Source organism: Anser cygnoides, chromosome 4 (genome assembly GCF_040182565.1).
Source record: "Anser cygnoides isolate HZ-2024a breed goose chromosome 4, Taihu_goose_T2T_genome, whole genome shotgun sequence".
Lineage (NCBI taxonomy): Eukaryota > Metazoa > Chordata > Aves > Anseriformes > Anatidae > Anser > Anser cygnoides.
The window spans coordinates 2,053,771-2,080,727 of record NC_089876.1 but is presented as its reverse complement, the minus strand read 5'-3'; the positions used below and the strand labels follow the sequence as shown (position 1 = coordinate 2,080,727).

Below are 26,957 nucleotides of genomic sequence, written 5' to 3'. Positions count from 1 at the left end.
CGCTGTACAAAGGCATCGTTCTCGTTTCACACCCTGACAGCCGCGCGTCAAGTCACGGGGAAGCGGCACGGAGCAGTCCTGTGCGGGTCAACAGCACCTTTCGTATGAGGATTGTAAAGCCCTGTCGAGACACCAGTTTGCTAAACCTCACAACACCCCTGTGAGGTAGGTATATTACCCCCCCATTTTACCGACGGGGGGAACTGAGGCACAGAGAAATGCAACGGCTCGGCCGAGGCCTTTGGGCAAGCGACATGGGCAGGAGGCCTTCCTGCTCTCGTTCCTGGCTCGTGGCTCCGTCCCCGTGGGGACAGCAGTGATAGCAGCTCACAAAGCCACTTCTGGGCCTGCAACGTTTTTGAAGGGCTCCTGAGCCCCTCGAAAGCACCATGGTAGCCAGCAGCCACCAGCGCCGCAGGCATGAAAACCGTTTCTCCTTCCAGGTACGGCCCCGGGATCGTCACTGGGTTTTCCTGGAGGGGGCCTGGAGGAGCCGGAGAACGTGGAGCCTTCGTGGCCATGCCCCAGCACTGTATGGCACGGTCCGAACTGGAAACCACTCTTCTCTGATGGCAAAAGTCTCCCCGGAGACAATGCCCAGCATTGAACTCTGGTGGCAGCGGGTGGCAGGGGATGTCACCAGGCCCGGAGGAGAAGGAAGAGGTAGCTAGGAAGATATTACACAGCTTTTGCTGCCACCGTCGTCAGCATCTTGCTTCGGTGTTGGATGGACCTCAGGGCACCCCGACCAGCCCATGTGCAATGTCAGGAAGAATTAAAGCTGGGGGGGAACCTGGCAAGGAGGCGATCCCCAGAGCTGTGGTGGAGGTCCCACCAGCCCACCGCAACCCTTAGTTGTATCACGGTGCCAATTTTCCCCTCTCCTCCCCCTGCCACCACAGTTTGTGTGCTGAGTACTTGTTCTGTCTTATAAAAATAGTCCTCTGGTATCAAAAAAAAAACAAACAAAAAAAAAAACAAATAAAACAAGAGAGGAATAAAAGTCCCCTGTCACCAGCAGCAGTGCAAATCAGGAGAGCCAGCTCAGGGAGGATGGGCTTAAGGTGTCCTTGGTTTGTCACTTCTTCGAGTGGAAGGAGGTGGATTGGACTTTGATGGCTGGGACAGGCCTAGAGCAAGAAAAAAAAGGGAAAGGAGACGACTCATTAGGGTGCAGAGAGACCACGCATCCGCCACCCCCATCACAGCCAGCCTTCCTCAGCTCAGGAACGCAGAGCTGCTGCTGTCTGCGAGATCAGAGGGACCTGCAACTGCCACGGTCACCCCACATCCTCCCTCACAAATATCATCCCAGCCTGGGTCACTGGGTGCTCTCTTTTGGTGTATACTTAAAACACTGACAGGAGACAGAGTCCACCAAAGCACGTGGTGGCACCAGGCGGTAACCAGTGGTGAGAACTGGGCGCCCACCTGTGTGGGAGAGATATCCTCCAGGGGCTGCTGCTCTCCCATTCCTGAGAACAACCGGAGTGGTTTGTTCACTACCAGAGACATCCCCGAACCAGCCATCCCAGTATGAACCCTCATCAGCTCATTAAATTTGTCCCCTCACCCAACCAGGAAGGAGAGTGTTTCCCTCCCTTACATATTGGTGGTGACCAGTACTGAATCAGGACCAGGACGTGGGTACATCCAGCTCCCCAGCACATCTGGTCCTCACAGTCAACACTTTCTGACACCATTTAAGAATAGTACGGCCGGGGACTGCTCCCAGTGGGCAGCAAGGCCAGAGCCACCTTATCTGGGGACGGAGCCAGGTCTGGTTGCAGGGATGTGCCAAATTTTTCTTGTTTCAGACCAGAGAATGGGCAGAAGGGACAAATTGCAGGGACTGAGTTACACCAAGAAATTTTGGGGCATACTCAGCCTCCTTGTGGTGGCAACTACAAAGGCATAGGAATCTAAAATAGCTTAAGAAAGGCAGAGCAGTAATTAGACCATCTGGGGATGAGGGTCAGCTTCAGTTCAGCGTGGTGCCTTCCCTCCATGGTTGGATAAGGCCCACAAGCCTGGCTAGCAGGAGGGGAGGCAAAAACATCCACTGACCCATTTTCCTGAGAATTTAGCATGAGCTGAAAGAATTTCTTTAGCTATGATACCATAAAGGACCGAGACTGAATCTCCCAGCTCCAAACTGGGAGGTGTCTGTGACTCACCTTTGAGGTGGCATCGGCCTGTAGGGAGGAAAGATGAAAGAGAGCATCACTGTCCGTCCCTGTACTCCCCTGTCTCCCAGCAGCAAACCAGCAGCCCCCTCTGTGCTTGAGGACGAGGAGCCACACGCACTCATATATCACAGAATGGGTTGGGTTGGAAGGGACCTTAAAGATCATCTAATTCCAACCCCCCTGACATGGGCAGGGACATCTCAGGTTGCTCAAAGCCCCATCCAACCTGGCCTTGAACACTTCCAGGGATGGGGCACCCACTAAAGGCTGGCATCTCCCTTAATTAATCCAAACCCTACAAAAACCCAACGGCGTAAGGACCCAAAATCCCAACCTTGGTCACCATTGGCCACCATTGGCCAGACCCTGCAGGTTCGGGCCAGGCATAGAGCCGCACACCCTAGGTCATACTACAGATGAGGGCACAAGGAGAAGCCCATAGCACACCACGCTGACATTTGGGGTGTCCCACGGGACCCCTGCTGTGGCTGCCTGCAGGACCCCAGCTGTGGAGGGAGGTAGCTCAGCTCCTCTTCTCTCAACTTACTTGAACGGCCTCGTAGGGTGGCTCGTGGTGCTTGTACCCGATGCCTTGAAGTTGGTAGGAGGGACCATGACCAGCAGGGTCTGTCCGTGTGCAGGAGGCAGCTCTTTGGCCAGAAGAGGACTTCCAGGCAGCGGCCGACGAGGCGGCTGGTGCTTTGGGCCGACCTGGGATCACAGAGAAGACCCTTAGAGGAGCCTACACTGGCATCCTACAACCCTCCAAAGCACAAGGGGAGAGACAAGATCCTTAGAGGAGCTTCCAGTGGCATCCTACAACCCGCTCTGTCTTGCTGTAGAGCTGAGAGGCTTCAAGGCATACAACAACAGTACCCAAACTACCCTAAAATATTCCCATCATCTGCTGAGCTTTCTTCACCATTGCAACAGATTTGTTTCTTAGGGTGGCATGACAGCTCCTTAATAGCTCCCAACCCAACAAAGCCCCAGGCAGCCAAAAATGAGGAATTTCTATGAATACAACAGGAAACTCAGCCACACTCACCAGCGGGGTCCTCACGGGGCTGCAGGGAAGAGGTTTCTTCGGAGGAGGCAGTTTAGCTTGGGAGACGACCGTTTTGGTGGGGATCATGGGCGATTTGCTGGCTGGCAGAGGTGGCCTGGCAGGCTTGGGGTCCCTCGGGCGCGGGGGGATGGAGTGAGGCGGGGGACGAAGCGGGTGGACGATGTTGACGGGCTGGGGGCCGGGATGGTGAGCGCTGGGTTTGGGAGGGAACGCAGCACGCGATGCCTGCGGGGATGAGAAAAGGTCATGGAGGAAACCCTCAGGTGCATTTTTCTGGGTGCTGAAAAGCAGATGCTCCCGCAAGGTCTGGGTGCTAGGGAGTCACAGCACTCCCTGTCTATACCCTATACAAATATATTACCTATATATACCCTATTTGCCCTATATCCTATATAAATACCCTTGACAAGAATAGAGTTTTTATTCCACTCTCTGGCACAAACCTTTCACCATCCCACACAAAAGCTGAGCACATTTGCTCCTCGCTAACCACAAGAGAGCACGCAGGGAGAAGAAAGGTACTCAGGAGACCTGGAGCGGGGCCAGATCTGGGGAATTAATCTCAGGTTTCTACCAGAACGAATTAGAGATGAGAGATATCAACCATTCTGCCCTGCTTTCACGTCCTGTGGCCAGGCTCAAAACCACCATCACGCTTTCTTTGTAAATTCTGCCTCAGGCTTACCCACCCCAAGGACACTAGAGATGCAAAAGCCACCAGCAGGACTGCAAAGCCCCTGCCAGAGACTCCTAGCAGTCACCGAAGTTTTTTTAGGTAGGCAGAGCTCAAAAGACTCACTTTTAGCAGGGATGCTTACTACTGCCCTAGGGCTCACCCCAAAATAACATGCAAAACCAGCATGGAGCTGGCCCTGTTACTAGAGGGAGATGTGGTCAGCCACAAGTAACAGGACCGGGGAGGAAAAGAAATGGAAGTTGAGTCATTACTTACTTTGTTAGTGTAGCTGGAGGTGGAAATGTCCCGCAAGGTGAAAGCAGCTTTGGAGTGGCCACTGGTTGCCTTCCGACCAAAGGCTTTGTTCCTGCCCGGGATCAAAAAAGTAAATCACAGAGGGCAAAATAAAGCAACCATCCTTGCAACAGCTGCCTCCCAAAATGCTACACGTCAGCGAGGTCCTGTCTCCACAAACAGACAGGGAAATATCTTGCAGGTCTGGGCGAGCAGGGACAAAAGTCAGTCCTGAAATAATAAGGGGATGGTGGCATTTCTGAAGTCACTAGCAATATAAAAGAAGGTGCTTGTCTGGCTCTGGGTTTTTTATCTCAAATGCTTGCAGGAACTCTAGGGTAGGGGGGTGTGCCTAGGCTGGGAGAGGAAATAATGAATATTTAAATTCTGTGCTCATTTAGAGCCCTTCCAGCTCTTGCAGCCTGCTAGGAGCAGATGGCAAGGAGGCTGCTCGGTACCAGGCCACCTTCATCATCGCTATCTAGGGCCACCCTGTCCAAGGGATCATTCCTGCCTCTGCTCAGGAGAGATCTGAAAGCCTCGGGTTGTCCCCAGGAGGAGCTCTTTGTATTGCAAAGCAGGTTTCATACCACTCTGAAGCAGGTCCTGTGCTCCCCCTGCTCCCCCACAACTGTTCCTACCAGGCTGGCTGCTGCCAGGGGCAAGAAAATAAGGTTTCAGGGCCCCACTGGGTCCTCAAGAGAGAGATGTTAGGACGTATCACCCACCGGTACGTCTCCTGGCCCCTCCTCCTCATCTCCTTGATCCATTTATTCAGGAGCGAGTTCTCCCGCCGGTACCAGAAGTAGATGCCCATCACCAGGGCCGGGAGGATGAGCAGGAAGATGAGCAGAAGAGTTATTAAGATGGCTTCATGATCTGTTAGGGAAAGCACAAGGATGAGAACGGGGCTGGGACGGCTGGCAGCCTCCAGGTTTGCTTTGGCTGGGGCTAAATCCAGAGCATGGCTCTGCTCGATGCAAACACTGAACCCTTCTGCCCACTCCCAGCCACCCAGGCTCGAGACACCATTGCTGCATCACCACACCTCCAGAAAATGGAGCAGTACATCTGCTGGCCTCTGATAAAACTGGAAGGCCACCAAGCAGCCACGGAGCCTGCCTGAACAATCCCAAGGCAGCACACATTTGGGAACTGAGCCGTCGCCAGCTTCATCGCCCCGTCTCCCCGTCACGTGGCATCGCCCCAGCCCCAGCAGCACCATGAGGTGCCAGGACCAGATGATTTGAAGGTCTCTTCCAACCTTAATGGCTCTTTGATTTTATATCTCTAGGACTCACTGTCGTGCTGCACGGGGCCGCTGTCCACGCTGCCGCCCAAGCCCGGCTTCTCGCAGTAGGGGGGAGCCCAGCCAGCGTTGCAGTGGCAGTTCTTGTTGCTGTTGCAGACCTACAGGGAGAGAAGGAGGGCTGGAGACCACCAGGGACACATGGAAATGATGGTCCAACGGGGGTGAGATCAGATGGCAGGAGTCTGGGCTGAAGGAGCTTAGCCCCTGTTAATATTCCCCCCTGGGACATCACTTGGATCGTGGCTATGTTGGACTCAAATCTGCGATTGCAATGTACAGAGATGTTTTCTTGCTGGCATGTTTTTATCCCTGCTCTTTGCAGAAACCTTGCAGACAGGCATCTTACAGCTTCAGTTTTCGCACCAATGGCCTTAATACTTTGTGTTAGGGCTAGAAGTTTGCTAAACATCTTCCCCTTGGGGTATGTCCCACTAACCCACAGCGTTTCTGAAGCCGAGACTCCAAGCCTTAACAATGCTGAGCGCTGGGTGTCGTACCTATCACCTTTTTCTGCATAACCCAGCAGCGCTGTTTGTTGTCTCCTTATCTGACAAAGCCATGGCTTAGGGAGTCTTCATCTGCAGGGATCAAATCTTTGTAGCCTTTAAGCATTGGACAATAGTGGCTTTTGCTATTCGCTGAACCACTTCCCTGCATTTCTGCAGTCCCAGTTGTGTTTCTGTCCATTGCTTTGTTCTCAGAGGGAACAGGCACCTGCTCTGAGCTCTGAACGCTCTCCAGTTCAAGCCGGACCCTGATCCAAATTTTGCAGATGGTCGTTACATCAAGAATGCTCTTCTTCCTCTAACTTGGACACAGATAAGCAAAGACCTCAGCTCAGTCTCACCTGCAGCTAGCGTGAATGTGAGCATTACGAAAAGCAGACGCCCCGCTGTGTTGCAAGGCTCATCCCTGGGGGACATAGCTTGGTTTTGCTTAAGGATCTGAGCTCATCTCGGCAGCCTGCTGTAGGTCTTAGAAACTCACCCCATGGCCATTGCATTGGGAAACACACTTCTCCAGCTCAAAAAGGGAGGCATTCTGGCACCGGCGGTCTTTGCAAACCTAAAAGAGAGACGAGAAGAAAAGGTTAGGAAGGGCCTGAGAGACAGGACAGCGATGTTTGGCTTCACAGATAGGATTCTGGAAGGGCACTGAACGTTGGAAAAAGCAAGTTGGATAAGTCACGTTGTCCCAGGTCAATGCATTTCACCCCGGTTTTCAGCACAGCCCAGAAATCCTCTGCCCTCTTCTGTCCCGTACTGCTCAGCGGGGACCATCCACCTGCCACCCACCTCCCTCCCCTGACACCCACCTTCTGGAGAAGGCATTTCCCATCCACCCCAAAAAGCAGGTTTTCAAAAACGTCCATCCTTTCTCATGAAAACATCAGCATTTTGGCTTCCAACCCAACCTGGGAAGAAAATTTCGCTAGGAAAATGCCAAACAGCAGAGGCTGTATCTGCCCGGCCAGCCCGGTCTGGCACGCATCCCTGATCCCAGCCCATCCCCAGCTGAACTGACCCTCTGAGAAGCACTTGAAGATGCAGGGGCTGTGAAGGAGACACGCTCAGTTAGCAGCATCTATTTGTATCTATCCAAATAGATACCTCCATTCCTAACAGCTTTCCTGGGGGAAAATGTTTGTTCATAGGAGGAAGCCTCTGCCATCAAGTCCTGGGGCAGGCAGCCCCTGCTGTGGTTGCTCTACTTTTCATTAATGGGTAAATTAAGATGGAAACCAAACTGAGGAGGGCTTGGTTGCCTATGCACAAGCATCAGGCAATGCCTACAAATGCCACAGCTAAGATGTCATCAGGGAAATGTCTGGAAATGTTGGGGAAATCAGGTACAGTGTCCTGGCTACCACGTGGAGAGCATCCACAATGGGACAAGAGCCAAGGAGCTGATCCCCTTTAGGAGACCCCAGCCCTAGGAAGAGGTACTCACCATCCCATCCCCACATTTCGTCCCCGTCATCACCAGCCCGGGGTCAGAGAGGTCTTCCTCGTCGTCCTTAGTGGTGTACACGTAGGTGCCCCGGCACTTCACCTCCCGCCCGTTGAAGCGGATGGTGGTGTCGATGGAGACGGTGTTGGTCCCCTGGGGCTTCTTCGCCGAGCTCTGGCACTGGATCTTGCCGCACATGGCATCCCTAGGAGCAGGGCACAGCCGAGATGAAGGCAGGAGGAGTGGGGACCGGCTGCCCTATCCTTGCTGCCCCATTGCCCTCCTGCCTGCTAGCTCACCTCCCTCCGAATTCATGGTCATGGGAGAGGCTCAGCAGGCTCAGAAAGGGCTTAGATAAATCATGGACAGCAGAGATGGTGGGGAGAGAGATGGACAGAGAGGTGCTGGAGGGAACAGGCAGTTCCCCTCTAAGATCACTGCTCTAACAGGGGATGCTGGAGCGCACACACTCCTTAAATGACCTCTCCTGCAGATGCTGCCCTTGGTTTTCCCCTCAGGCTGGGCAGGAAGGTGGCACACGGTGCGACGACCTCCCAGCAGAGATGGGGACCAAGCCCAGCAAGGACCTGGTGGCTTCTGAGGCCCAAACCAGAGACATTGGAGGTGATGTTGGAGGTGGGGATGCAGCCCTGCCAGCCCCACTTCGGGGTGGGCGATGGGACCTGCGGGTGATGGATGGGGCACCCACCTCTTGTCACACTTGACGTAGCGCCCTTGGCTGTCCTTGCCGCAGTTGCCGTAGGTGTTGCCAGCCATGTTCACGTCCTGGAAACAGGCGTCCGGGCTGGCCAGGCACCTGTGGTAGGGGGAAGGTCTTGTAGGCAGCAGGATGGGGAAAGCAGCCAGCAGGGAGAAACCCCAGGACTGGGACCAGCTGGATGTTTGCGGAGAAAACGCACTGGGGAATTCTCCTAGAGAGACTGCTGGGGGTGCTGGGTGAGGGACAGCACAGGAGGGATGAACCCCCCTTTGTGCTGGGGTCCTGCAGAGGATGGTGGCCCTGGGGGGGTATTTTGTCCCCTCTGTGCCTGCTGCAGCTCTCCTGGCCTGGGGGTGGCAGCGCCACTGTGCAAACGGGGACAGGGAGCTGGGAGCTGCCTGGGCTGGGAGTTGGGGGGTGTGGGTGTAAATGGGGTGTCTGGGGTGGGCACCGCAGTGTGCACAGGGTCAGGGTGCAGTTGTATGTGGCATGGGGCCATATGCAGCATGGGGACCGTGCACAGGGTATGTCTATATGAGCTATAAGCAGCCTGAGGGCTGTATGCAGCCTGTGGCCACATGGAGCGAGCGAAATCCCAAAGCATCTGGCCACGAGCAGTGTGGAGGCGACGCACACCCTGCCAGACGCAGCACCTATGGGCCATACGGTCTGTAGTGGGGGCCGTACGCAGCATATAGGCTAAAACTAAAGCACAGGGGGCCATACACAGCACCACACGCAGCACTGAAGCTGGAGGCAGTCCTGAAGCTCTAGCACGGGCTGCACTGCACCGTGGAGGTGACTTTGCAGCGTACGGAGATGTGCAGCATGGGGACCAAACCCAGCATGAGGGCTGTATGAAATGTATGGGCTGAATGCAGTGTGGGGACCACCTGCAATGGCCTGATGGGCTGTGCACAGCACAGGAGCAGGCACCTACGAGTGTGCATGCACAGCACCCCCAACCCCACATGTCTGCTGGATGCTGCCCCCAACCCTAATGGAGACAGCAAACACCCTCTGCTCGCTACACTCCAGCCCCAAAGGAGGGCAGGGGGCTTGGGCACCCCTCGTACAGATACAGCGCTGACCCCCCAGCGGGGCTCCTGCTCCATCAAGGGGCCATGAGGATGCCCGTGGAGGTAGGACTGGGGCTCACCTGGCCCCCAGAGCTGGACACACTGCTGGTGGTGGGTCATGCACATGCCGTTGTTGCAGTACGCCTCGCCGTAGGCGCAGGACGAGCCGTCCAGCAGGTACACGTTGGCCGGGCAGTAGGGTGAGGCACCCGTGCAGTATTCGGGGAGGTCACAGGATCCCGCTGCTTCCCTGCAGGTCGTCCCAGCCACCTTCAGCTGCCGCGGGAGGAGAGAGAAACATCAGCACCCACAAGAAGTAAATAGGACTAACTGGGACAGACGCTGCCTCCTGGCACAGCGTGGGGCCAGAAACCATCTGTAATGTCCCCTCTGGGACTGCGAGGGGCTATCAAGGTACAAAGACAGATTTTGTGGCTGGAACCCAGCCACAAAGCAGCCATCAGAGACTCCCCTGAGGACAGGAGTTTATGCACATTTAGGCACAACCCTCCCCGTTTGGCACCAGGAGAGTTGATCCTGGGGACACGCAGAGCATGGGTCCCACGGGGGCCACATCTCACTGCGTGGTCCGGCGAGGGGGGGGATCAAGGAGGTGATGAAACGAGGGGGTTACCCTGCAGTTCTGGCAGCAGTCACCGTGGGCACACTGGGCCCCCATCTTCAGCGTGCAGTTGTGCGCGTTGCAGCAGGGGTTGGTGCACTCCTGCGCGGGGAGACGGAGACAGCATCACCACGGGCAGCGAGTCCACCCCTTCCCTCCCCCATCGCTGCTCTCAGCCCCTTCTCCACCCCTCACAGCACCACCCCTGGGACGCAGCCCCTTTGGGACCAGCAAACCCAACCCCCTTGGGAAGACCCCTCTCCGTGCCATGCGGAGAAAAGCGGTGCGGCACCCGTCCCCGTACCTCCACCTCCCCGCAGTCACAGTCCTCTCCATCCTCCAGAAAGCCATTGCCACACTTGCGGCCCACCACCAGGTCCTTGGTGTCGGGCAGGTTGAAGAGACACATGCCGCCTCCCTTCTGGAAGTAGTTCTCCAGCTGCCTCTTGCTGCAGGAGCTGAAGACGCGCGGGAAGGGGTGGCTGCGCAGGGGACAGATGGGGAGGGGTGGGAACCGGGGCGGTCGGGGCCAGGAGAAGGTGGAAAACCACAGTCAGAGCTGGGAAATAAGGACACGGGCGAACTGGCACAAACCCTTCCAGGAGCAGCAGCAGCAGCACCACCGCCAGCCAGGTGCACCAACACCTCCATCTCCCACCCCAACCCGCACCGCTGAGCGCCCCAAAAGCAGAGCACCGGACACTGACAGCCCAGGACCCAAATGTTTGGACAGCTGGACGCAAATATTTTCCAGAGTGGGTTGGACTGGGCAAGCAGAGATGCTCGATGCTGCCCCTGGAGCAATGGATCTCCAGCAAGAAACCTCCTAGAGATAGGAGGCCCTGGGTCCTCTGCACGGGGCACACCACGGATCCCCCGACCCTAACCACAAGGTGGGTCTCTGCGTGCAGTGCCCATGTGCCCAGGAAAAAATAAAATAAAAAAAAAAAGAGAAAAAAAAAAGGAATGAAAAGGAATCATTTGCAACGCCTGAGCAGCAAAAATAAATAGAATAAAACCAGAAGCTACTACTTGTATGGTCAGTTCTCTAACACCCAGCTGGCCCTTCCCTTAAGGAGCTGGACAGGAACCGGTGGTTTCCTACAGAAGCTCTGAGAACGGCTCTTCCAGAATTTTGCACATGTTTTGAGGGTGTTTTTTTTTGGGGTGATGCCCTGAGAAGGAGGAAGCAGAGGAGCACAGCTCCAGCTCTCTCTTTCGGTGCTGTTTTCATTTCCTCATATTGCTGAAAAACAATTTCTTTCCTATGAGCAAATCTCATTTCTGACATGAACCGTGGCCTTTTCTGAAGAGATTCTGAAGTCTGGGGAATATCTCTAGAGCTGCAGGAAAAAAACAATAAGTCCCTGCAAGTTACGGTAGGGCGAGCAAGTAAATATACCCATAAACTGGTACATGAACATGCAAATAGGGACAGGCAAAGATGTACTTCCTGCACGTGTGGGGGAAAAAATATTTCAGAAAAAAAAAAAAAAAAAGAAGTAAAAAACGTGAAAGGGAGATGCGGTCAGGTTGTCCATCTGCAAATGTCATCCGCAGCTTGCTGGGGGGCTCGTGGCCGTGTCCTGTCCCCGTCCCTGTCCCCGTGTCCCTGTCCCCATCCCTGCCACCTCTTACCCGGTGGCCGCTGCCATGACGCAGCCGCCCTGCTCCGGGGTGGCCTCCACGCAGCAGTCCTGGCTGTCGTGGCTCATGCCGAAGTTGTGGCCGATCTCGTGGGCCATGGTGGCGGCGGCTCCGATGGGGTGCTCCGAGTGGTCCTGCGCGGGGACAGGGGCTGTGTCGGTTTGTAGGGGTGGCCCGCAAGGTCCCTGCGAGGGACCACGGCAGCCCTGGGCCTGCAGCTGGGTGCCACGCAAGGAGGGTCCATAGAAGAGGTGGGGTTCGGTCTCCTGAAAGCCCCCCGAGGGAAAGATTTTGGGCCGGAGCCGACTGTTGAAAAGCTGGGGCCTTGGAGGGCACATCCCAAAAGACAGAAACCTCATGCACCACGCTGCCGGCCTTAACCAGGGACCACAGGCTCACCAGGGCCACCGTCACCCCATAGGGAGAGGCATGAGAGGTCTATGGGGTGGGAGATGACCCTGCAAAACCAGAACAAGCAGGGGGTACTCGAGGTGAGGAGCCAAAGCAACACAGGAGAACCCAAGGCTGCTGCCCACTGCAGTTGGGGCAGGAGGGCTTGGCCAACATCTGAGAGGGGGGAACGGGCCACCAGCATCGTTGGTTGCCCTCAGGCTGCATCCCAGGACCAACCCCGCTCCTCCAACCCCAAAAAGATGGGGAGGGGATGGGGTCCCCAAGGCAGGAGGAGCAGGAGGTCACCCCGTGCCCCCTTACCATGCTGACGCCCCCGGAGTTGTCCGCGCTGCACATCCCCTCCAGCGGGGCCATGCCGATGGTCGTCCCCCTGAATGTCTTCCCGCTGCTCGGACGCCCACCGGAAAGGAGAGCGGAAGGGTAATTAGTTCCTCCAGGCAGAGCAATTAGCAATTAGCCCTTTCGGAGGGCTCGGGCCGGGCCGGGAGGGCGCTCACGTCAGCAGCTGGGCGTTGTCGTGCTTCTTGCGTGCCCTCAGCGCCTTCTTCCACTGCAGGAAGGACCAGAGCGTGGCGTTGGCGTCGCTGGTCACGGCGCACTGGTCCCGCTCCGTCCACACCTCCAGGCCGATCAGGGCCACCTTGATGTTCAGCGACCTGTAAAACTGCAGGGGGACGGGGCTGGAGGGGACCAGCTCTCACCACGTGTCTCCCATCGCCGTCACCTCCCTGCTTTCCATCCGCTGGGCGACTCGGGGACACGCTTGTCCCAAACCCAGCTGCAAACACGAGCTCCGCCAGCAACAGCGTGGGCACAGGAGCAAGTTGGGGTGGCACGATCCCACCCACCAGCTACCAAAATTGACCAGCTTGGAGAACCACGGCACCAACCCTGCCCCAGCTCAAGGATGCCAGCTGAGATCCTGGCTCTGATGCTGCAGCGGGGCGACCCTCCCTCAGCTGCCACCATCACGGCATGTCCCACCATGGGGACAACGCATTTTCCACCGTGTGCTCACGACTGCCACCTAAATTCCCAGCACCAGTGACACGGGGACAGTCCCTGAGGGTCTCCGACGGGCTGGCCCCGAGCCCAGGTGCCTCCCACGCGCTGGGAACGGCAGAGGTGGTGACAAGGGACCGGCGTTACCTTGTCCACGTAGTTTGCGATCTCCACGATTCGCTGCTTGGTGAGGCCCAGGTTGAGGTTCTGGTTCCTGAACTGCGAAGAGGTGGTGATGGAGGAAGGTCAGCAGAGCAAGAGCAGGGAACAGAGAGCGTTCCTGGCTCTTCTGCAGGGGACCACATTTTGGCCCCCCGTGGCACTCACCAGCGTGTTGTCAGCAACGATGAAGAGCTCCATGTACTTCATGGTCCTCCAGGCATCTCTCTTCGCCTGTAAATCAGACAGCAAGGCTTGGAGGAGCAAAGGGGTGGGCAGCCCGGGGGCCTCGTGCGCTCCCCAGACACCGCAGAGCCGCCCAGGACGGACAGCTGGGAGGGGAAACTGAGGCCAATTTGGGCTGTTACAGCGCAACCTCCCTGTGTCCCCCCATATCCCATCCCACCCAACGCAACACCAGCCCCAACCCACGTCCTAGACTCCCTCTGGGGGTCTCCTCCCCAGGCTGAGACCCCGTGAGCCGCCCGCCCAGGGCAGCAGCAGACATTTAGGGAGGGCGCAGGCAGCCCCAGCGGTGCACGAAGGACCCGGGGCTGGCTTTACCCGGCGCTCCGCCGGCCTGAAGAGCCGGGCGATGGCACCCACGGTGCTCCCGAAGTCGTCGCCGTGGGCGCAGGTGCCCCCCGCGATGGGCAGGTGCTCCGCTCGGAGGATGACGTGCTGGCCCGGCTCGGGGGTCCCCAGGGGGTGCAGGTAGTAGCTGTCGTTGCTGCTCACCACGATCAGGCCCCTGGATATGGAGAGCAGCAGAATGGGGGCAGGGGGATGGAAAATCAGCCCCGCAGAGCACCGAGCTGGGCTCGCGGGAGCATCCGTGATGCTCGGAGGGGTCATCAGAGCGGGGTCTCCGCAGAGAAGGAGGTGGCAGCACATCCATCGCCCCTCTGGCAGCCCCAAAACCCCGCTGCAGGCTCCGTACCGTATTCCCGAGCAGGTGCTGAGGACGACCCAGGAGCTCCTGTAGCCCCGCACGTGCCCGTGGTAGTAGCAGTGGTCCTGGGAGAGAGGCAACGGAGACCTCAGTTAGAAACCACCACGCAGAGCCGACCGGCCATAAATCCCACGTATTCATCCCAAAACAAGCTGCCTGCTTTGAATTTCACAACTGGGACAGCAGCATCCTTGTGGACATGGGGATGGATGGAGCCAGGATGCCGACAGCTCTGTTTCCAGCCTGGGACATGGACGGTCCCCCCACGTGGGGGACACATCGCTGGAAGGGGACACTGGGGACAGCGGGCGCTGCCCGTGCCTGTGTCCCAAGAGCTCCAGGAGCCGTGTGCTGTCCCAATCCTCCTGCACCGGGGATGCTGCCAGCCAGAACACTGTGCCCCATCCCCATAGGGATTTGGCTTCAGCCCAAGCAGTTTCCCAGAGCAGGCTGGCCACGTGGATGTCCCTGAACACTGCCATGAGGACAGGGGACCTGCACGGGGACAGGGACAGGGACATTTTGGGTGGCTTTGCTGCTGCTTGAGCTCTCTGCGTGACTTGAAAGAGGCACAGAGGGTGCAGGTCCGGAGCATTTGGGGATGCTCGGGGCTCTTCATGGGGAAGCTGAGGCTCTGGGACACCCCAAAACCATCGTCCCCCTTCTTCCGAGATGAGTGACACCCATCCCTGGTACCCACCGTGTGGTTGGGAGCCACCGTCACCGGCCGCCCGTCCGTGGTGTAGTGTGTCTCGGTGTAACCCGGTGCAAGCAGCCTGCGGGGAGAGAGGAGTGATGAGGAACCCCGCGATGCTCCGGGGATGTGCCGGCCCTTTTGGGGCCCACGGCCAGCAAGGACACAGCCTGGCACAGGGGGACCAAGGGGACGGGGAGGTCCCACCGCTGCCCAGCCCCAGGAGATGTGCAGGGGGACGAATCACAGCCTCTGGCCCCTTTCTGAAGTCCCCAGGTTCAGCAAGGATGGGGCTGCCCATCCTGCTCGGGGTCCTGGGCATGGAGGGAGCCCGGCTGCCCACCCCCACTGTCAGGGGGCTTGCCACCCTGAAGATGAGCAGCTGGGGGGGGTGACGGCTTCCCCACAAGGACCAAGCCCCCCGTGGGACTTCAACAGAGCCCCTTGGCCCTGCTAAGTCTCCCTTCGCCCCCCCACACCACTGAAGCAGCAGCATCCAAAGTCCCCACCAAGCTAAATTCCCCAAGGGGCAATGCCCAGCCTGGGAAAGACGGGGTCAGCCCCATAATTGGGGTCCAGCCCCAGAGCATGTCAGGTTTGGGGTCTCCAACACAGCCTCGGGCACATCACTCATGGCACGACGAGGGTGCTGCTCCCGACGCGCCACCGCGCCAGCACCTCGCCAAAACCAAAAATGCTGGTGAAAAAAAAACCTCAGGCTGCTGCCGCAGGGCCCTGCCTTCGCCCCGCTCCCCGCGGCCGCCAGCCGTCTCTCACCCCGGCCCCGCGCTGACAAATTGCTTCCTGCCGCCAGGCGAGAAGAGCCAGAGCTCAGCCCGCGTCCCACGCGCCTGCGCACGGGAAGACCGATGGCAGAGAAGCAAAACCTGGCCCAGACGCCGGGGTGATGGGCACCCTGCCGCCCGCAGGAGGACCACGAGGGGCTGGGTTCACCTGCTGACCCTTTGGGGCTGGGTTTCCTGGTCCCTTCCCCGTGGTTTTGCTCTTGCAGGAGGAGAAAACGCAGCCAGCAGCCAGCCCCAGAGCGGCATCGGGCCCCCCCCTTCCCTGTCTCTTGGATTCTTTTTTGTATCCGCTCTGGTTCCAAAAATGCTGCTGCGGGCACGCTCCTGGCACCCACGTCCCCGCGAGCAGGCGCCTGGCACCAGTAGCTCCAGTCTAGCAGGGGAACCAGACGGGAACTCGGACTGGGTCCTGGAACGGGTGCAACGGGGACAGGGACGGGGACAGGGACGGGTCAGCTGAGGACGCTGGAGATGCGAAAGCCTCCGTGAGGTGTCTGCGGACAGGGGGAGCCGGGAGGGTTGAGCAGACCCCCAGCAGGAGCACAGCAAGTCCCAGCATGGGTATTATCCCCCAGGATGTCCTCTGCAAGGTGGGAGCCCTGGGGAAGGGAAGGCAGGGAGATGCGGCTCCTCCTCCTGCTCAAGGGAAGGTCTTGTTGAAAGAGATCGCGAGGGATGGGTTTGGAGGCCGACCACCTCTCCCAGCACCGCAGGAAAAAAGATTTGGGGACTAGCAAAGCCTGGCTGGCCCACGGGCTGGCAGGGCTGAGGCAGCCCAGTTGGTTGGCAGAAGACAGCAAACTTGGTGCCACCTCCATCTGATGGGGCTCAGCTCTCCCTGCTCTCTTCCAGAGCTAGAATTAGGGTCGTGAAAATAAATAAAAGCATTTCTGGGCCCGCTGCAGCAGCTAGGAACCAGGCTAGGCATTGCAAGCTAGTTTGCAACCCCAGCTGGCAAAAAGCAGAAGCAGAAGCCGGACACCTCGCAGCCACCGAGCACCAGGAGAGACCTGAAAACACAACAGCACAAACGACACGAGGTCCCCAGGGACCGCCCTGAGGTTCTCCGTGCTTGGCTGATCGGAGGCAGGAGCAGCAGAAGAGCAGCAGGGCTTCCCAAACGCCCTCGATGCCAGCAGCCACCGAGCTACCACCAAAGCCCCCGCAGCCCCCCCCCGGCAGGGCTGTAGGACCGTCTCCATCCTTCGCCCACCCTGCGCCCTGCACCGTGGCACTGCCCAGCCCATTTCTGCCATGACACGGGTGTGAGTCACAGGAAAAAAGCATTTCAGCCCCAACCCAGCATCCTGCAGCGCCGCGTTGGCCGTGGCCGGCAGGAAACCACCGTGACCTGTCCCTTCCCATGAAGCAGAAAAGCCACGGGTAATCCCAAACCGGGTGGTCCCACGGCAGGGATGCCCACCACCCCTTCCCCACAGCCCCGGCACTTACTCGTTCCTCTCCAGCACCAGGACGAGCTCTCTGCCCTCGGCCATCACGGCCACCTCTGCCCGCGCCGGCGCCGGCTCCTGCAGGGAAAGCGAAGGAGGGACGGGGTTAGGAAGGGGTTAGGTGCTGCCAGGAGGGTGTGCACCTGCCTGTGTTATTGTAGGACCTACTGCAAAATGGAGCGGGGAGCAGCAGGACTGGGGTGGGCATCAGCGGGGACGCAGGGATGAGTGGTCCTCGAGCTGGGACCCAGGGGTGCTGGCAGCTGCACCGCCGTGGTGCCAAGGAGATGAATAGGAACAGCCCGGGGAACGGGGACCCGCGGCCCTACAGACACCCGGGGGCAGCGGGAGGAAGCGTCTGACTCAGCTTCCCCAGGATGCCGGAGGTTTTACTCAATCCCTCACTTTGAGGCGCAGGTGAAGGATGGCATCAAGATGCGCCTCCCCAAATCACAGACATCCCCTAAAAGCATCCAAACCCAGCACCCCCAGGGTCTGTCCCCGACCCCTGGGTCCCTCCCGACCCGTGCGGGTCCCTCCCGACCCATGCCAGTCCCTCCTGCTCCCCAAGCAGGGCCGCTGCTGAGGTTTTCCCAGCTCGGGAGACAAATGGGCGAGGACGGAGCTGTCCCGGCAGTGTCTGGGCTGCTCGCAGCATCACGGGTTTGTCACCAGGAATGCGAAGGGGTGGGGGTGAAGTTGGGTGATTCCCAAACTGGGATGAACCGGAGCCCAAAAGCTCCTGCTGGCCTGTCCCTAAATCCAGCGGTGCATCGCTCCTCATGCACCCCATTCCCCAGGCACCAGGGGGACACCGGGACACCTCCAGCCCTGCAGCCCTGGGGATGCTCTTAGGGGACAGCACCGAGCATTTCGGGGTGCAGGGATGTGGTTTTTTTCCCTGCAGGCCCACCCCAAGCTGAGCACCCCGAATAAGCAGCTCCCATCAGGTGCTCCTGTCCCCAAACAGGGCTGTGCCCATGTCACCAAATTGAGCGAGGACGACGAGGGGCTGGTCGCCCCATCCCATCCCACGGCAGCACGGGGACGCGTAGACGGATCCACGACGGCCAAGCCCCAACCCCGACGCCTCGCACGGCGTCTTCCCAGCTCCAAAAAAGGAGACCAGACGCAGGGCTTTGAGGAAAAAAAAAAGGCACAAAACCAGCGAGGAGCGGCGAGGCCAGGCCTGGTGGGCGAGGGGCCCTGCGCGGCGCGGGAGGAGGAGGAGGAGGAGGAGGAAGCCGGGGCCGAAGGCTCCTCTCTCCGCTCCGCCGCTGGTGGGAACGGGCTGTATTTTTAGAACATGATCTTATACAAACATCGCTCCCTGGCCAAACATGGTCTGTACATTTTTCTTGCAATTTCCCTGCTTTCCCCCCCGCCTCCCCGGCCCTCCCGTATTTCAAGCTCCCACCCCGATCCCTTTCCCCGCACCCATCTCTTCCTCCTCCTCCTCCTCCTCCTCCTCCTCCCCAGGCCCTGCTCCTTCCTCCCCGGTTTGAATTCCCCAGCAATTACTCCCAGCATCGACTTCGGGGCCCTGCTGGCAAAATGCTCGCTCCCAGACAGTCTTAAAGGGACACGAGGGCGAGCAGGCTCGCACCGATGCTCGCAGCCCCCCCGTGCACACTTTGTTGCGCCACCGAAGGCTGGAAAATAAATTGCTCCTAATGGGGTCGGTGCTCGGACCCTACACGGGGCTGCATCCCAAGGTCTTCCCCTCCCCGTGCCTCAGTTTCCCCCGGGGTTGGGGATTACGTGGGGAGGCAGCAGGAGCTGAATCTGGGGGGCCCAAAACCCTGCAGAAATAAACGGCAGGATGGAAAGGATGGAAGAGGAGCGAGCGCGCAACTCCCACGGCAGGCAGGAGCCTGATAACCCAGCTCTGAGGCCAGGAATGGTTATGATGTTAATTGCATTAATTAAGCGTTGATAATTTTGCCCTGAGCATAAGTGACAGAAGTTGGGTCCCTGAGACCTGCTGGCTGTGGCTGGCAAGGGGCAGGATCAGCGCCGTCCTGGGCTGCAGCACCATCCTGGCTCCAGCACCATCCTGGCTCCAGTATCGTCCCAATCTCCATCACCATCCCAGCTCCGTCCTGACCCAAACGCCGCTGCCTTTCTCCACCAGCCCCAAAGGACGCCCCGGACCCTCCAGGGGCTGCAGGAGCCGTGGCAGCCGTGGCCCCTCTCCAGCACATCGCAGCAAAGCCGGTCCCAGCGGGGGCTGCGCAGAGCAGCCGGGATGAATCTGCCCTGGCGAGGAGCCCGCGGGGCAGAGCTCGGCTCCGGTTTTCCTTTCCAATCTGCTGATCAGAACAAACCGCAGTCGTGTTTGGAGAGGGGCTGAGGCCAAGGAGATTGCATTGTTGTTCAAGGGGAAAGAAGATCTTTGTCTCCCCGGGGCTCCTGGACGCGTCCTCGGCCGGGCGCCCTCCTCCAGCGCTGCTGGAAACATCAGACCTCAGCCCGGCCGCCAGCTCGGGCAGGTCCCACGAGCCCCGAGGTCCCATGCAAGCCTGGACATAAGGAGGGGGGAAGGAAGATGGGTTTCCCACCCCGCCACAGGGGATGGACGCTCCCGGCTGCTCCGCAGAGGATGCGGTGATGGCTTTTGCAGCTGAGCTCCCAGCTGGAGCATCGTGGCCCAGCCAGGCCCTCCCCGGGCTCAGGAGGGGCCGGAGCCGAGCAGCAGAGTTTGGGTTCCAGGAGCTTCCCATCATCCAAACCTGTGTGGGAGCACAGGGACCGCACCGCCTTGTCCTCAGCTAAATGCACACCAGCATCGAGATCTGAGAACCCCAGGACGAGCCTCGGGCTCCGGCCGCTCACTGGAAAAGCACCCTTGAGTCAAACAGTTCTGGGGAACCAGGAGAATCCATGCCCTGGATGCAGAGGCAGGATTTTGGTCGTTTCAAAGCAAATTTGGCTCAGAAGCCACGTCCTGGCTCGGTCTGTGCCCTGCCACACGCTGGGAAAGGGAAGGGCTTCCCTGCAGGAAGCAGATTGCAGGAGCCGTGCCGCGGAGCCGGGTGACAGCACCTGCAGCGGGGCAGGGTTCGGGTTCGGGTGCTCCCTGCTCCTCCCTTCCTGCTCCTGCCCGGCCCTGGCAATGCTTCCTGGGGACGGTCCTGAGCCGCTGGGATGCTGAACAGCGTGGAAAAGGGGACAGACAGATCCCACCCGCAGGACAGGGGGACGCTGGCTGCTCCAGGGACCCAGCGGTGGGTGGGAGGATGCTCCATAACACGTCCTTCTGCAGGTCTTCCTATCCAGGGTGCCAGGAGAGAGATGGAGGAAGGTCAGAGGGGTCTGCCTGGATGCAGCTCAGCCCTCGTGGTTTCACCCCCAGCTCGGCTACAGCAGCAAAAACCTGCTGATGGGGGTGACCCCGAGATCTCAATGAGGCTTGGGACGCCAGGACACCCCGCTCCTGCAGGCAGCTAAATCCACACGTGGCAAAAAGCAACAGCAGAGGGGAAGAAATCAGGCAGGGAGCGACCCAGGCAGCGCAACATGCCGTCCTGCTGGCCAGTGAGACAGTGGGGACAGGGGACAGCTGGTGGCAGAGGAGCAGGATCCCACCCCAAGCCGGCGACGAGGGAGCTGTTTGCAATCAGGGTCCCCACGACCTCCTCCCTGGCCTCTCCGAAATCGCTTCCATGTGTGCCGGGAGCCGTGAGCCCGCGGGGATTTCAGCCCCAACAATAGGAGGCTGGGTCCAGCGCCGTGCCAGCCCGCACACGACGGGGCCACCAGGGCCACCGGCAGCTCCCCGCTCACCACCGGTTCCTCCGAGAGGAGCATCGATGCCACAAGGAGACACCACGGTGTCCGAAGGGTGCTTCCCGGGATGGCACGGGGACGTGGCACATGTCACCCCGCTAATCCTGCCCACTCCAAGCCGTCATTTCCCACTTGAGCAGCGGATGCGGTTAATGGCAGAGCAACAGAGGGACCGAGCCCGGCGTCCCAACACCTTGGGGACAACTTTGAAGGGTGTGCACAGCCCGGGTGCGCTCACACCTCCGGGCTTTCCCACCCACATCCACCCAACGCAACTCATCCCAGCCCACGATCCTGGCCATAAAATCCCTCCTCGCTCCTGCACGCTACCCTCAGCATCTCCTCCTCCTCCTCTTCCTCCCCGCGGCCTCAGGCCAGGCAGGAGCGTGCCGCGGACAAACAGCCCCTTTGTGCGCCAGGAAGCCGTGGCCGCGATCATTTCCAGCGTCTTTGCTGGAGGGCAGGAGACACGGGGTGGGGAACGGAGGGGGCTGGATTAAATTTATCCTATAAATAAGCACTCGGCAACAGGCTGGGGGGCAAAGGGTTGGATGGGAGTGAACCCTTCGCGACGCTTCGGGTCTCGATGTGGAAGCAGGAGCCCGCTCGCCCTTTGTCTGCTTCCCGCAGTTCTCCCCCCCCCTCTCCTCGCCGCCCCTCTGAACAGCAGCCTCCTTGTTTCGGCCGTCTGGAGCCGGCGGAGGCACAGCGGATGCCAGGAAGCTCCAGGACCTGCCCAGCCACCCCTTTGCCTTTCGGTGGCCGTCCCAACCCCGACGGCCACCGGGACGCGCCTGCACCCTGCTGCCCGATGCGATTTTGGGCAGCGGGGATGCTAGGAAGGGTATAGATAAACTGCCCGCCTCCTGGGTGCCCTCCGTCCAGCCTAAATATAACCCCACGGCTGGGGCTGCTGTGGAGCGGGGAGGGAGGGGATGTTTCCGCAGGGTGACCGCAAGGTCCCCGAGGCGCCGGGGCCGGGCACACCGCAGGCTATTTCAGCTCCAGGAGAAAGACGATTCCGGGCAGCTGCTGCCGGTGCTGCCGAATCCCCCCAGAGAAGGCATTGGCCCGGAGGTCTCACGTGGAGGCATCTCAGGTGGCTTCACCGCCGCGCCCCCAGGCCACTTCCCGGCACCGAACCTCGTCAGCAACGAGGCCACGTGGCCCCAAACCACGGCGGTTTCCTGCAGTGACCCCCGCGGGTGCTCGCTGTGCTGGGAAGGGATTAAATCCTTCCCGACGCGGAGCAGGGCCCCGTACGGCCAGCTGCTGGGTGAGGATCACCACAAGCACCTCCTAACAGGGATTTAGGCATGGTGGGGACAGAGGAGATGGCACGGAGGCCAGCAGTGAGCCCTAGGAAGAGATGTCCTCTCCTCCACACAGCTCTCGGCCATCAAAGGCACCAGAGCCGTGCCATTTTCAGGGCCAGGCCCGGAGGCCGCGGGCCCAGCGCGGAGCCCCGGCGGCTCCCCCTGCCCCTCAGGCAGCACTGCTGGGCCGGGCGGGTGCCGGAGCCCTGGCACAGGCTGCCCAGAGCTTGGGGGGCTCCTCCTGGGGGAGCTTCAGCAGCCGCCGGGACGTGGGGCTGGGCACCCTGCTGGGGCAGGGGGGGACCCTTGGGGACAGGGTTCCTGCCTGCCCCCACACCCTGGGATCCATCCTCCCCGTATTTAAGACCACACTTAACTAATTCACCATTAATCCCTCCGATTTCCCTGCCCGTCACCAGAAGAACCCCCAGGAGAACCACCATGCCCCTGGGCCCTAGCAACTCGGTGTCCCCACACCACGAAGCCCCAGCCCCACAGGACCCGATCCTGCTCCGACAGCACGGTGCTGGGGACAGGAGCCGTCTCGGTCCTCACCTGCTCGTCCAGGCTGACAGCTCGCCGGGTGCGGCCCCCCAGGAGCCAGTGCGGGGTCACCCGCTCCCCATGGGACGCCGGGCCTGGGGGAGAGAAGAGCTGGTGAGCGCGTGAATGGAGCGAGGGATCCCACGGCAAGAGAAGAGGGGCTGCGGGGACAGCCAGGGACGCCTCTTTGGGGTTTCTGGGGCTTGGGCATCGGCACAAGGCTGCAGCATCACCCCGTCCCCACGCCAGCACCCGCACCGATGCCCCAGCCTGGCTCCTGGAGCATCCCCGCTCTCCCAGCCCCAAACTGGTGCCTCCCCCCCGGCTCCCAAAATCCCACAAATGGATTTTTCTTTTTTAACATCTCCTTGTGCTTTTACTCCACTGATCCGGATGAGGAGATTTGGTTCGGTCACCCAGAAATCGAGCCATTGTCTTCTGCTCAATCCCACAGCTGCTGAAGGAGCTGCAGCAGAGCACGGGTTTGCCCGAACCACCCCAGCTCCCCTGGGCAGAGCAGCACGAGCCATTCCTTGGCTCGACTGGAGCCAGGCAGGCTTTCTAAGATTTATTTTTTTCATAAACAATGTGGCTGTATTTGATTGCACCAGAACGAGCAGCTACTGATGGCTTAAGCCTGGAAAACAACAAGGGAGAAAAAAAAAATATCTGCTGCTGAAGACACTGCTGAGAGGGGATGAGGTCTGGCAAAAATGTCAAGCACCAGGCCACCTTGCCAAGCCAAATGTTGTCAGTGAAAGCTTGGATCTTGTAACCTTCCCCAGCCAAGGGCAAAGTTATTTACTAAGGGAGTGGAATAACAGGGCCCGTGGCTTTATAATTTTCTACGCTTGTTTTGGTTCCCCCTGCAACTATCTGGGGAGATTTGGATTGAAGAAAGATGATGTTATTGGAGAAAAAAAATAGAAAGAGGGGGGAAAGAAAAGATGAAGTTGTAGGTTGGGAACTGCAGAGCGAGCACTTAAAGCTGCCCAGCCTGGCTGGACTTGCCTGGAGATATCACACAGTGGCATTTAATCGGCTCTCATTATGTATATAGCATTTAATCAGATTCCAGGAATAACTACAGATAAGGTGGTGGCACATTCCCAGCTCCCTTCTCCTCACCTCCTCCAAAAAGGATAACGGGGCCTCCAACCCCGTGGCCGTGCAAATGGGGAAACTGAGGCACGGTGCGAGTCTGCTGCTTCCCCGTTACGATGAAAGAGGAAAAAATAAAAATAAACAACCACTTTTCCTCGGGGCGAAGAGGAGGGAGCCCCCGGTGATGGGGCCGGGAGGCCAAATTCAGGTTTTTTTGGCTGCTTGGGAAAATATCCGAAAAAAGTCCCGACGCCGGCAAGGGGCTGCGGCAGGGCCCGTCCTGCTCCCACGCTGTCGGGGGAGCATCCGTGCGGCGAGGGGCGGCCGTGCTGCGGGGTTTGGGGCTGGGCCACGTCGTAAAGCCCCTCGGTTATTAACTTCAGCCGCTCGCTGTTTTGACTAGGGCTTTTGCCGGGAATAGCAGAGCCCCAGAGCCTGAGATAGGGCCTTAGAACTCTAAATTCAAAGAAAGCCAAACGAAGAACAGAGGGGGGGGGGAGTTCCCACCCCCTGCTATTTTATTTTTTTTTTCCTGGAAAACACGCTCATTCCCGGGCCTTTTGGGAACACCACGTCGGGAGCATGGGTGCTCGGGATGCTTTCGGTGCACAGCCTGGGCTGCAGCCGAACGGTGCCGTCCGCTGCTCGGAGCGGGGATTTGCCCAAAGTTTACCAAAACAGGGATTTCTGGCTCCCACCGCCCGCCCCGCTCCTCTCCCGGCAGCACGGCTCGCTCGGAGCTGCTGGAAAACTTGTTTGCTGCAGGACTACAGAATCCAGCAAAGCTCGACCGAGAAAAATAATCGTAAAAATCGGGTGTTGAGGAAAGCCCCTGCTTCCTGGGGGGGCGGGTGGAAGAAAATAGGGATGGAGAATGGAGGCAACAGGAGGCTGAACCCAAACCGGCAAAGACAGGCTTTCAGCAAGCACCCGTTTAAAAAATGATAGAAAGCTTCGGGGGAAAATAACGGATTTGCTCACAACAGCGGAAAAGGCCGAGTTTTACCCCAAAACACGCCTCAGCGGCACAAGCCGGGTTCTGCTTCAAGTCGCAGCCATCCGGAGCTGGGAGAATTACGGGGACCCAAGGGGTCCCCAGTTTGGGACGGGGAGGAGGGGGTGTCCCGGGGGGGCTGCGTTGTCGTCTCCCCTCCTCTCGCGGGGGCCGCGGCTGCTCGCAGCCCTCCGCTCCCAACCAGACCATATAGAGGCATCGGCACGGCCCGGGCGGCGCTGGGAGGGGGCCGGGGGGACCCGCAGAAAGGGGGTCTCCAGGGGGGGGACCCCCACATACATACAAAAGCAAGGCTACGGGGTCAAGGGGAGGAATCGCAGCCCACAGCCACCCCCGTGGGCTGCCCCGTGGCAGCCCCAACCGTGCCACCCCATGCACGCCCACCGCCGCCGGACCCCATGCAAAGTGGGGTACCCCCATCCTCACCCCGCTAACCCCCAAATTGGGGTGCGCTGCTCCCTCCCCACCACCCACCACCCCCCCCGTCCCCATCCCCTTACCTCGTGGCCCAGCAGCACCCCCCTGCCCAGGGAAAAGCAGCAGCCCCAGGAGGAAGACGTGGTCCCCCCAAAGGATGGCGAAGCCCCGGCGCCTAGGGGGCTTGCGGGGGGCCAGCCTCGCCATGCCCGCGCTGCCGGGGGCTGTCACTGCCTCTGCTCTCCGCCGCTGGCCCTGCCTTCCCTCTTATGCTCTCGGGTCCCCTCCCCTCCGTCCTGCTTCCCCCTGCCAGCCCCATTCACTCTCCCCGGCCTGTCCCGCTCGGCTGTGGCCGGAGCCCCCTTTCCCAGACACCCGGCTGCATCCTGGGGCCGAGCGGCGAGATGGGGGCGGCTGCAGGGAGGGGGCTGGCATTGTTCGCCTTTATTTATTGCTGTGGTTCTTGGCCGAGCCGGGCTGACTAATGAAAACCAGACGGGCTGCGAAGGCTGATCCCAAACTCTATCCCCCCCCCCGCTGCACGGGACGTCCCACCGGAGCCACGGCGGCAGCCCCCCAGTGCTCCCCCAGGAGAAGCCTCGAGGAAGGGGGGAAAACCGAAGCAAAGAACCCCGAGCAGGCCGGCGGTGCCTCCACCCGTGGCGAGGCGGAGGGGAGGCCCCTCGATACGCTTCTGGCCGTTGGTTTTGCTTCTTGCACCGAGAGGGGATGCCGGCACCGGGACCGGGTGCTGCTCGCTTCCCTTCCTGCCCCGAAACCGCAACGCTCCTCCGTCACCCCCACCCATTTCAGTTCCTCCCCTGGGGAACCAGGCCAAGGATTCATTAGAGTTAACACCCTAATAATAATGCTGATTAAGCCTAATAAACTTTGCTAAAGCGCTGACTCCCTGTGCAAAACAGGGACAGCTGCAAGGCACGCTCACCCGAAATACTGCGGGGCCCCTGGGCTTGATTGCCAGAGGTGACAGCGCAGGGGAGGAGGGGACAGGGAACAGGGACAGGGAACTTTTCTGGGGTTTCCCAGCACAAACAGCAAGTCGAAATAGCGCAGCCCCGTCCGAGCCCTCCTGGCACTCCAGCCCCTGCTGAGGTCCTGTCCACAGGCGCCCAGCAGATGCAGGCAGCTGGACGCTGCCCGGGAGCCTGCCCCGGCTCAGCAGCACCTCCCCAGCTCCCCAAAAGCCCAATGCCAGCATTTTTCAGGTGGGTGCCCTTTGGCAACGCCTCGCTCTGTCCACCCGCTGCCCCAGGCAGCTCCTGCCCTGCCTGGGTTGAGCTCTGCGAAGCACCAGGGAAGGCTCCCTGGAGGCTGAACACCTCCTGCTGCAGCTCACCCAGGTGCTGTGCAGATCCCAGCCCCTCTGAGGGAGGACGGGAGGGATGGCAAGCGCAGCAGAAAACAAAAACACGCCGAAAAATAAACCTGTGCAAGTGCCCTGAGAACCAGAGGCACTGCCCTGCCATCTCCCATGCCCGCAGCTCGCTGGCAGCCCGGCAGAGCAGCTGTACATCAGCAGCCTGGCAGGCGACCAGGAGATTTTCCAAGGCTTTCAGCCACCAGAAAGGCATCAGGGGCGCAGGCGGGAGGGCAGAGGCAGCGTGGAGCTGTAGATGTCTTTCTAAGAAAGGGCAGCCGGTGGCCAGGGCTGGCGGAGGGGACGGAGCCGGGACCACAGGCCGAAGGAAGCACTCGGCGTGAGGCTGGAGCATGGC

General features: G+C 59.6%; 1 protein-coding gene across 1 annotated transcript; it reads right to left on the bottom strand.

Moving 5' to 3' along the window:
- Nucleotides 1-25,587, bottom strand: ADAM33 (ADAM metallopeptidase domain 33). The gene is made up of 24 exons (XM_066997064.1): nucleotides 25,305-25,587; nucleotides 22,698-22,780; nucleotides 17,039-17,115; nucleotides 14,787-14,862; nucleotides 14,075-14,151; nucleotides 13,699-13,885; nucleotides 13,303-13,368; nucleotides 13,123-13,194; nucleotides 12,471-12,637; nucleotides 12,274-12,358; nucleotides 11,551-11,693; nucleotides 10,217-10,394; nucleotides 9,925-10,014; nucleotides 9,361-9,566; nucleotides 8,200-8,295; nucleotides 7,491-7,695; nucleotides 6,528-6,605; nucleotides 5,530-5,638; nucleotides 4,957-5,107; nucleotides 4,211-4,301; nucleotides 3,238-3,483; nucleotides 2,737-2,900; nucleotides 2,178-2,195; nucleotides 1-1,130 (listed from the first exon to the last, which is right to left on the bottom strand). Exons 1-24 carry the CDS (start codon nucleotides 25,426-25,428, stop codon nucleotides 1,079-1,081), a joined length of 2,841 nt encoding a protein of 946 aa, XP_066853165.1. The 5' UTR covers nucleotides 25,429-25,587; the 3' UTR covers nucleotides 1-1,078.
- Nucleotides 25,588-26,957: the final 1,370 nt, after the last annotated feature.